Source organism: Paroedura picta, chromosome 11 (assembly GCF_049243985.1).
Source record: "Paroedura picta isolate Pp20150507F chromosome 11, Ppicta_v3.0, whole genome shotgun sequence".
NCBI lineage: Eukaryota > Metazoa > Chordata > Lepidosauria > Squamata > Gekkonidae > Paroedura > Paroedura picta.
Genome location: NC_135379.1, coordinates 3945591 through 3956699, shown reverse-complemented (window position 1 = coordinate 3956699; position 11109 = coordinate 3945591). Strand labels below are relative to the sequence as shown.

The following is an 11109-nucleotide window of genomic DNA, read 5'->3' as shown; positions in this document are numbered from 1 at the left end:
AAAAAAGTGGGGGAGAGGGGACAATAAGAAAACAATAGGGACAAAGGTGTGTGCAGAAATCTGAGGATAAACCAAAGCAGTATGGGGTAGAATTGATGGGGGCTAGGATATGTTTTAACTCCACTTGGCCTATCGGACAACAATTGTGGACGTTTCTCACGCTCACTCTGATTTTACCCTTTGGGTTGGGTCTTGTTTTGAACTTGCTTTTCACCTCTCCCCCCTTCTGCTGGGTCTAGAAATCGGCCTAACAAATGTACATCTCATCCATTGGATGACGTGACCTCAGTCTCACAGCAGCTTATTCTGGAATAGTTTCTTTTCAGTCTTTACACGGCTGCCAGGATCCTGTTTTGACTCATCTCCCCGATCACTGCGTAAGCAGAAATTACCCTCTTGAAATCCGGTAATAAGATCTGCGCAAGTCCTGTCCGCTTCCTCCTACCCTGGTGAACCACGGCCTGCCAGCTTCCCCATTCTTGGTTCTCCTGCCTGCATCTCATGTACAACTTCCTTTCTCTTACTGTACCCAGTTTTTCTTGGACAAGCTGATTGATCTAATTTTAAGGTTTTAAGGCTTTCAAGACCGCTTTGCTTAAGAATCAGATACTGGAACTCCTTTGGCAGGGATTCAAGGGGGCAAAGATTGCATCGTGGAAAGACCCCATTGCTGGGGGGGGGGAAGTAGGGTTCCCACGTCCCCCCTGACCACCAGTGAGAGATTGGGGGGGATACTCTTGATATTTGGGTATCTTGTCTACGGAGGACAGAGTCCTCAGTGGGCTACAATGCCTGAGAGCCCACCCTCCAAAGCATCCATTTTCTCCAGGGGAACTTAACTCTGTAGCCTGGAGATGAGCTGACGCTCCAGGGGATCTCCAGGTCCCACCGGGAGGTTGAATGCTACATAGGAGTGTGGGTATAGCTCCACCTTTAGGACAAACGGGGAATTGCACTTCGGACAAGGCACCGAAGACGGCGCTAAATCCAGGCAAGGAATGGCCAACGTTTTGAAGCAAAAATATCCCGCAGGGAACAGATTCTGTCCGGGGCTCTCTCTGCGCCATTTTTGCTACTGGAACCAGCCCTGGAGGAGGCTATTTGCCCCACAGGGGAAACATAAGGCTGTAGAAATCCGTGGGCCCCTTCAGTACACGGAAAAATTAACTCCCCGGATAGGGACGCCAACCTCCCGGTGAGACCCGGGGATCCCTTGGAATTTCAGGTTGGTCTACAGCAGGGGTAGTCAAACTGCGGCCCTCCAGATGTCCATGGACTACAATTCCCAGGAGCCCCTGCCAGCGAATGCTGGCAGGGGCTCATGGGAATTGTAGTCCATGGACATCTGGAGGGCCGCAGTTTGACTACCCCTGGTCTACAGGGACTCAAACTTTGTTTGCTGCCAACTCGGAAGAAGGGTGCATGCCCATAAAAGCCTGGGCGCAGAATTAAGCTCTGCTGGGCTTGCAGCTGCCCCTGGCCTCAAAAACTGCCCTATGGCTCCAGACCAAGTGGGGAGAAGGGAGCATGCGCGTGCCAATTTCCACCCAGGATGAAACGTGGCTAGCATTCCCCTCCGAGGCGCTCCCGAGCGGGAACTACGCCCCCCAGGATGCCTTGCGAGGGGAGGGGCGGGGCGCGGAGGGGGCGTGGCGTGCTTCCCGGCGTGCCTGGCGCGGGGCCGGCCAGTGGGCGCGGGGATGCGGCGCGTGCGGGTGGTGCTGGGGCACCTTCGGGGCGGGGGGCTGCCCCAGGCTGGACCCTGCCTCTCCCTCTCCGGCCACGCGCCCCCGGACGCCCCGGACGATGTGGTGGTCGTCCACGGGAGGAGGACCCCCATCGGCAAGGCCAAGCGCGGCGGCCTCAAGGTGAGCGGGGGACCAGCCTCCCGGTGGGACCGGGAGAATCTCCCGGAATGCCAGCTCCACGCCGGGCTTCCTTTAGAGCTGCTGGCTGAAGGAGGGGGTGGGTGGGAGAGGAATAAGGCAGCCAGAATGCCTCTCCCTTCCAGGAAACTACACCGGATGAGCTTCTGGCTGCTGTCATGACAGCCGTCTTGAGAGATGTCCAGCTGAGGCCCGAGGAGGTGGGGGATATCTGTGTGGGTGAGTGACCCCCTTTGAGATGCCCAGCTTGTACCTTTCCCCCCCTCTTCCCACCCCCTTTACGCTAAATTGCCAAAATGAGAGCATTGTTGTTGGGCCCCCGCTGTCCCTGCAGGCTGGGCACAGGCTGTGGTCTGATTTCTCTCCTTCTGAATCCCAAATCCACAGCCCCTACCTGGTCACCTTCGGCACAGGAATGAACGTTTAATTTCTGTACTGCCGCTCCCCCCAGGTGGCCTCAGGGCAGTTCACAGTGATCAAATGCACTCTATAAAAACTGTTACAATAATACAATTACAATAAAGTACCATTTTGAGTACCCAGCTTGCTGCTGGGGGGTAAACGGTCATGACTGGGGAAGGCACTGGCAAACCACCCCGTATTGAGTCTGCCATGAAAACGCTAGAGGGCGTCACCCCAAGGGTCAGACATGACTCGGTGCTTGCACAGGGGATACCTTTACCTTTACCTTACCATTTTAAAGCCCCATCCCCGCCCCATTGTCCCTTCTGCCAGCGACCCCAGAAACCCCAACATCAGCTTTATTTGCCAAGCAGCAGGACTGCTTGACATGAAGATGAAAGTAGAGAAAATCCCATTGCTGAAGGTACATTAAGTTACAGTCCTACAAACACGTCACTTGAGTAAGCCTGAACCAATGTCCCGGATTGTGCCGTGCAGGGGGGCCTGTTTGCAAGTGCAAAAGCAACAATGGTTGACGAACTCTAGAGAGACCTGAAGTTTCATCTTTAACCACAGCGGATTAATCTTTTTGCACTTAGGCAATGTTCTTCAACCCGGCGCAGGTGCACTACCAGCAAGAATCGCACAGTTTCTCAGGTGAACTTTGCTCTTTGGCGTACTCGACTCCCGATCCTCGGCTCTGTTCTCCCCAGCCCTGTTGGCGGCTGGCGTTCTGAGCCTCCCGACTCGTGCTTGAGGTTGGAGGGCTGCCCATGAGTCCCGTTTCCTTTGAACTTTGTCCCGCATCGGGGCGGTGGAGCAGGCAGTCTGGTGGTAGTTACAGCTTGCAGGACGCTGTGGAGCAGGCAGAGGGAGAGCTGGGGCTGGATTCTTGGGCAAGGGATGTGTTGGGTAACTTTGGCAATCATTCAAAGGCAGGAGAGCAGAGGGGCGGGGCGTGCTGTGTGTCTAACCATTTAGCCCTGGACTTGGGCTTGGCCTCCTTGTGAGGATGGTGTAGGATCAGCTGTGTCTTTAAGAAGAAGCCAGTGTGGCATAGTAGCCAGAGAGTGGTGGGCATGGAAGAGTTCTGAAAATGTATTGAGTCAGAATGTGATGGCCAAAGAAACGTGGACATAGTAGCATTCTGGAAGGCTAAAATCTTTCCCTTTCTGGATATCTGTGGAAGTGGCTGGTTTGCAGAGTTTTCTGTCCAGCCAAAACAGTGTGCAGTTGTATTGACTTCAGGTATTATTTATTTATATTTATATACCGCCCTCCCTGGAAGGCTCAGGGCGGTTTACAGGGAACAGGAAACAGGTACAGATAACATAAGGAAACACATGTGACGACAGCAATAACAATACAGCAATAATAACTCCAACATGATAACAGCAGTAATAATAAGATAGAACTGCAAAGGAGCCTCAGCTCAACTCTTACTGGGACCCAGTGGGACCCAGGGCGTTAGGCAGATTAGTGGCAGATTAGTTAGGCAGATAAGCACAACTGCGGATTATCAAGCAGCCTGTGTATCTCAGTAAGAGAAATTATTTGAACGAGAAATCCTCAGCAGAATAAATTCCCGGAATCACCCAATTAGATCCTGAATGGGCAATCCTGCGGTGGCTTTCCAGCTCCATTCCCTTCCTAACAAATAGTCTGTTTTTCCCCCCTTCAGTGGCATCCCGGAGACCGTTCCGCTATCCTGTGTCAACAGGCAGTGTTCATCCGGATTGCAAGCAGTGATCAACATAGCCGGTTAAGTATGAGGCCCGTCTGTATCCCGGTCTGGGTGCAAAAAGCCTTGGTCACCTCCGTCTTGTAATGGGTTGGATCCCACCAGGTGTTGGACTGAAGTAGGAAGGAATTCCCTTTGGCCTCCCGAAAGACCAGGCCTGAACCAAATCCAGCTGCGACAGCAGCGTTGTAAGCGTGGAAGCCGGGCAAGGTTTATTAGGATCCAGTCTGGTGTTCCTTAATGTTTTATTTATTTATTTATTGTTTAGACTTATTGCCCACCACTCCCAAACTGGCTCATGGCAGGTTACAGCTGTCCGTATTAAAAGCCCCATTAAAACCCCTTCAAAACAATTCTGGACATCCATCCATGTACAATAAACAGACTCCTAAAAACTTTTTTAAAACCATGGCAGTCTGTAACCCTCTAAACCCTCAAAAAATCTAGTGCAGGAATACAGGTGTGGAATTTGCTTGCATTGCATCCGTATCCGTTAGCTCAGGTTCTGCACAGTCTGGGAAGCTGGTGGGGTGGCAGGAGAGGAGCAGTTTAAAGAACTAGGAACTGCTGGTGAAGAAGGAACAACCAGCTGTGAGGCAAGGGACCCAGGCTGATCCCCCCATGCTCCAGAATGTGACTTGCAGGTGCTACTTTATTTTTTATTTAAAAGTCAACAATACCTCTGATTCTCAGGCATCCATTTTTAATGGTAGGGATGGAGTAAAACTGTACATATGTGCGATCGTGGTAAGCAAACAGCATGGCTCTTGGAAATCTTGATCAAACCTGGGACTTAGAATTGTCCTAGCAGTTCAGTCCTAATTATTTATGCCCATAGATGGATGGAGCTGCAAGTATTGGGGCCAGGTCCCCCCCCCCCCCAAATATGTCCAGGGACACTTCTTTAGGAGATGCAGCCAAAGGAATCAAATCTTCCTTCTTGACAATTGTCTTCAAAAAAGAATAAGCTGCTTTACTTCCCAGGAAGTGGATTCCCTTCTCCCTGACCAGCTGTGAGGGAGGAAATCTACTCGAGTCGACTGACAAGTCTTGCTTTGCTCTTTCCTTTGTGCAGGAGGCATCCGAAATGGGTCTTACGACATTGGCTTGGCGTGTGGGTGAGTTTGGAGCGTTTATTTTGGGGGGTTCCCATTTTGTGCTCTTGTTGGCTATTCCCTTTACCCTCCTATCGCATTGATAAGGGTCTCTGCATATGTTCCAGAGTGGCTAGTTGCTACTGGAGCAACTCTGTGCCTAAAAAAACAACAAGATAACTATGAATGGGTGTGCTTTTCAGTCCAGCTGCTGTATAGAGGCTTTTAATGACTTGCTGTGATTCCCCATGTGCTGTGAAACGTGGCTTGGAAATCTCCCAGTGGTTGAGCTGTGGGACTCCCGAATAGCGTGCTCTGAGCCTGTGTTGTGCAACAAAATAGAAGGGTTGCCAAATAGCCTGTGCCCTGGAAAAGATTTCAGCGCACTTTTTACAGCTGTATGAAGATATTAACATTCCAAACTGCTCAGCTGCGAACTTCGGCCTGTACTCTAGCCTCGCTGCAGGTGAAAGTTCTTAGCACAGGCAGTGATGGCTCCCTTTCTGCTGAGCCCTGCAGAAGCCGGGTTTTACAGTGATGCAGCTCTGGGCTGTCTCAGAAGGAGGATTGCGGAATATCACACAAGCCTCTTTGACCCCTTCAGGTCTGGGCTTTCTCTACAGCACACGGAACCTGTTTTTCGTAACCAGCTGTCCAGAACGGCTTACTGGATCCAGGACAGAATTATGGCGAGCACCCTTGAGCTTTCTGGGTGCTCGTTCTGTTGCGCATCTCAAAAGCTGCAGGCTGAGACGTGCACCCAAGATGGAATGTCAAAAATTAGAAAAAGCCCAAATGGTGACTCAGATCAACATGTCTTTGCCCTCCTCGGGGTGTGCTCCAGTTTGTCTAAATCAGGGGTAGTCAAACTGCAGCCCTCCAGATGTCCATGGACTACAATTCCCAGGAGCCCCTGCCACCATTCGCTGGCAGGGGCTCCTGGGAATTGTAGTCCATGGACATCTGGAGGGCCGCAGTTTGACTACCCCTGGTCTAAATCCTTCTTCAATCGTGGTGCCCAAAATTGAACACAATATTCTAAGTGAAATCTAAACAGAGCAAAGCAGCACCATCACCTTGTGTGATCTGGACACTTACAGCCCCAAATCCCATTTGCCTTTTCAGCCACTGAGTCACCCTGGCCCCTTGGACAGTGTAGCCAATACTCAAGCGGTGTGTTCTTATTTCTGCAACGCAGTGGGCTGCTGTCTTCTAGCTGTCTGCATCAGAACACCCTGAAGCCTCCCTGTGAACCTGACGAAAATGCCCGCTTGCTTTTACTTCCTCCAGAGTTGAAAGCATGTCCTTGCGCAGCGTTGGCAATCCGGGGGACGTCAGCGCCCGTATGATGGAGAACAGCAACGCCCGAGATTGCTTGATCCCCATGGGGTAAGTCTGCTCGCCATAGGAGCCTTACGGGGCACGATGCCAATTCTGTCTTCAGTAAATGAAGGCCTGTGAAGATCCTGGTAAAGATTAAGGGGTAGGAGGGTGGAAGGAGGGAGACGCTGCCCTGGCCTCGCGGCCCTGATTTGCAGATAATGTAGATTTTATGCTAAGTGAAACCTGTTCCACGGGATTGCGTGAGACTGCTGGCTACCCTTGAGTGGCTGAAAATGAAGAGGAGTTAGGCGTTGTGTTAGATCAGCCAGAGTTTTGTGAAATTCACTCCCACCCGTTCAGGAAACCCTCCCAGGGCTGTCAAGAAACTTCCAGCGTTTCCCCAAAGCCTGGTCTCAGCCCACCTTTTGCTCGAAAACTGCCAGAGCATTGGAAGATATGCGAGTCTCCCGCTGGTGTCTTGGGGAGGCAAAGAGCCACTGTGGTTCCCTTGAGTAATCCTTGCGAGGGGTGGTCTTGTTTTCCAGAATAACTTCAGAGAACGTGGCGGAAAGGTTCGGTGTCTCCCGGCAAAAGCAAGATGCGTTTGCGTTGGCCTCCCAGCAAAAGTAAGGGATTGTGTTCTGTTTCCCAGTTCTCTACCCCTGCCCTAGCCAACGAGGAGGTCCAGAGAAGTGTCTTGCACACGATTCCTGACTTCTCCGCATGCTGGGCTTGGGCCAGTCTGTTTCCTTAGAGCTCTCTCAGTCCCACAGGGCATCTGTTGTGGGGAAAGGTATTTGTAAGCTGCTTTGGGACCTTTTGGGTAGTGAAAAGTGGGGTGTAAAAAACCCAGCTCTTCTTCTAGCACAAGGGTGGCCAACCTGCGGCTCTCCAGATGTCCATGGACTACAATTCCCATGACCCCCTCTGATGCTCAGACGTTTTTATGAAAGGGTGAGATATACATAAAAACTTATTCTCATGCTGTGCTTCCAGAGCAGCCCGGGCCCAGCAGATGGGGTGGTTTAAAGCCGAGATCGTCCCCGTAACGACCGCCGTCACAAACGACCAGGGCAAGGAGGAGACGGTCACGGTGCTCCAGGACGAGGGGATCCGGCCGGGCACCACGCTGGAAGGGCTGGCCAAGCTGAAGCCGGCCTTCAAGGAGGACGGCACCACCACCGCCGGTGAGGAGAGACGGGGGCGAAGCTGCGAGCGCGTCTGGTCCCAGAGAAGCCGCTTCCCTTTGCTGTCGCCGTTTTGTTTCCCGTGTGCCATGGACTGGCCATGGTGATGCCAGTAGGGGTGGTGGGGACACGATGGGCGGAGAAGGCAATATCTTCCGAGCAGACTCAGAGGCATAAGGGCTTGTTAGACGGGCAGCTCCCAGCAGCCTCTGTGCTTGTCGGTTATCTTAAAGTACCCATCGGATACCAGCAGCCCCAATCTTGCGACCTCTCCACTGTTCCTGGTTCTGCCAGCATCTTCAGTCATGCAGCCGGTTGATCTGCCCCAGCCCGCCGATGGATTTTGTTTGCGTGGTGGTTCTCTTCTGATGGGCAGCGGCCAAACTGCACCGTTTCCTTTGCCTTCCCAGCCTCCCTTTGGCCTTCAGTCAACCGGCCCGATAGACCAGGGGTAGTCAAACTGCGGCCCTCCAGATGTCCATGGACTACAATTCCCAGAAGCCCCTGCCAGCGAATGCTGGCAGGGGCTTCTGGGAATTGTAGTTCATGGACATCTGGAGGGCCGCAGTTTGACTACCCCTGCGATAGACCATTGCATGCAATCTTTCCCTACAGGTAATTCCAGCCAGGTGAGCGACGGTGCTGCGGCTGTTCTCCTGGCCAGGCGTGCCAGAGCATCCCAGCTGGGGCTTCCGGTCCTGGGTGTGCTGAGGTCGTATGCCGTGGTTGGAGTCCCGCCCGACGTCATGGGCATAGGGCCGGCCTACGCCATCCCGGTCGCCCTGGAAAAGGCTGGTGAGGCCTGGCTTCCTTTAAGGGGGGGGGGCGTAGATGCAGCCCATCTTAGCCTTGGTCCCGGGGTGGGCAAGGCAGCTCTGAGTTCTTGGCTGTGGCCTTAACCTGAGCGCAAGATTGCCCACCCTGCTTCTCTTCTCTCTGCCTCACCTGCAGGTTTGACTGTGAAGGATATCGACATCTTTGAAATCAACGAAGCCTTTGCCAGCCAGGTGAGAAGCGCCTGCCCTGTCGGTCTTTCTGCCCTCAGCCGAAGGGGGCACCATTTTCCCTCTCGAACGGTCACAGCGGGGTGAGCCTCCTGCTGTACGTACATCCGAACCGGGCCTGTTGTCCATTACTTAACGTTGAAACGCAGTCAGCAGAAGGATCGAAGAGCAAAATAAGAGCATTCTGATGGCGGCGATAAAGCAGAAGGGCCGTTCAGGATCTCGGGTCTGGTGGCGAACGAGCTTCCAGCCCCTTTTTGCGAGCATGCAGTGTTGTTTTGTGCACTTGGAATCCTAGAGCTGGAAGGGACCTCCAGGGCCATCTAGTCCAACCCCCTGCGGGATGCAGGAAATACAGGCAAGGGTCTTTCCTGCACTGAGACCCGGAAGGTCTACAAAACACCTGTATCACTTAAGATTTAAAGGGAAGCCCTAATGCTGCATGGGGCAATCAGAAGTGAGGTCTGCGATCGGTCCAGATGCTTGCTGCTCCAACCCAGGAAGGCTCCTGACGCTGCTCTCCGTTGTGGTGTCCCTGCAGGCCGTGTACTGCGTGGAGAAGCTGGGCATCCCCCTGGCGAAGGTCAATCCTCTGGGCGGCGCCATTGCCCTGGGGCACCCGCTGGGCTGCACCGGAGCTCGGCAGGTCGTCACGCTGCTGCACGAGTTGAGGCGGAGGGGGAAGAGGTGAGCGTGTGCGGAACGAGAAAGCGCACAGTCCTTTGCGTCCGCTTGCGGGGAGGTCTGAGCAGCTAGAGAAATTGCTTCCCGGTTTCTCTGCTGCGGCATCCCCTCCTGGCTACATGTGAGGGAGCGGGGAATCTAACATGGCCACAGCTCTTAACCATTACACCAGACGGGAGCTCTGGAGGAAGCGAAGAAACACCCTGTGCGCGAGAGCCAGTGTGGTGTCATGGCTAAAGTGCCATACTGGGACCTGGGAAATCCAGGTTCGAATCCCCACTTGGGCCATGATTCCTGCTGGGGCAGCTTGGGCCCTGTCGCGTTACTCTCAGGCTGAAGGAGGCAGGCCATGGCAAACCACCTCCAATGCCCCTTGCCCGGCAGTCTTAGGACCGCCTCTGACGAATAATCACCTGCACATGGGTCATCTGTATCTTTACAGCAGGCTTCCTCAACTTTTTTACCCTTGAGAAACCGAGGCTTTGAGATTCTCCAGAAGTGGTGCAGTCATACAGAATAGGGATGGGAAGCAGAGCCACCTGGGCCCCTCCCCTTCCCACCCCCTCCAGGCCCATCATTGGCCATTTGAGGAGGGGTGGGTGGGTCCACGTGACCATAAACAGTCATATCACCCCATAAATGTTCAACAAATTCCCACCCATTTCTGAAACTTCCTGGGCCCTCAAGGAACCCCAGGGTTTCCCGATAGCCTGCTTTACGGCCAGCTTCAGGGGTGCCCCATCGTCCTCCTTTCGTCTGAGCTGCATTCATTTAATTGACAAAGCCCCAAAAGTAATCCCAGACCTGAGTTTGACGTCCCTCCTTTCTCTCCTGTCGCAGAGGCTACGGGGTGGTCTCCATGTGCATTGGGACCGGCATGGGAGCTGCGGCGGTGTTTGAGTACCCGGGCAACTGACCATGCAGGGGCCTTGTTCCCAGAAGGGCCCGGTGCCCTGGCTTCAGGAATCCAGCCAATGAAAAGATGCTACGGCCTGTGGGCGGAACATGGCCCACAGCACCCTTCTAGCCCTGCCTTTCCGCTCTTGGTGATTCACAGCCCAGTTCCCGTCGGACGGGCGGTCATGCTGCCCGTCCCTTCGTTTTCCTGAAGAATCTTGTCCTGTGGACCTCAATGTCTTGGGCTGGGGATGGGCCTATAACTTCTCTTGCGTCAGACTAGGATCTGGGAAAGCCAGATTTGAATGCCGATTGTGCCGTGGAAGCTTGCTGGGTGACCTTGGGCCAATCTCTGCTCTCAGAGTTCCTTTCTCATGGGGGTGTTGTAAGGCTAAAACGCAGGAGAAGGGAGGGACGTCAGCTGTTCTGGGCCCCCAATGGGGACAAAGGATAGAAATAAGGCCAATAAATGAATTTTCTAATGGGAAGTGATCTTTGGTACGGACTTGTGTCTGATCGACATGGGGGGGGGGGGGTCTGCAGGGCCCTTCTGCTTTCCCCAGGCTGATCTGTGCAAGAAGTCAGCTTAACAATTAGGGGTCTCTCTTGCAGAAAAATCCCTTTCTGAAACAGCACACTGAGAGAGGTGGTGGGGAGGGGGAGGAGGGCTGAGGGTTCGCTTTGCTTTGGGAAGCAGCATTCAGAGTGACTTCTGGGTGGGGGAAACAGGTCAGCGTCTCCAGAGCTTATTGTGGGCGCAGTCTGGGTTGGTCACCTCCGAACCGTCCCTGGCCATTGCAGGGTTCTGGGTCTGAACTGATTTAAAGAATTTTGTACCCGCTAACTTTGCACCTTTGAAACTAATTAAACCTAAATCTGAGCCACTTCAGT

The 11109-nt window shown here is 53.4% G+C and overlaps 1 protein-coding gene across 1 annotated transcript; it reads left to right on the top strand.

The window, feature by feature from the left end:
• The first annotated feature begins 1666 nt into the window (after positions 1-1666).
• On the top strand, positions 1667-11107 carry ACAA1 (acetyl-CoA acyltransferase 1). Its single transcript, XM_077302678.1, has 12 exons — positions 1667-1868; positions 2012-2105; positions 2888-2945; positions 3970-4049; positions 5105-5147; positions 6414-6512; positions 6992-7072; positions 7443-7633; positions 8249-8428; positions 8585-8640; positions 9179-9324; positions 10162-11107. Exons 1-12 carry the CDS (start codon positions 1701-1703, stop codon positions 10235-10237), a joined length of 1272 nt encoding a protein of 423 aa, XP_077158793.1. The 5' UTR covers positions 1667-1700; the 3' UTR covers positions 10238-11107.
• The last annotated feature ends 2 nt before the right edge of the window (positions 11108-11109 follow it).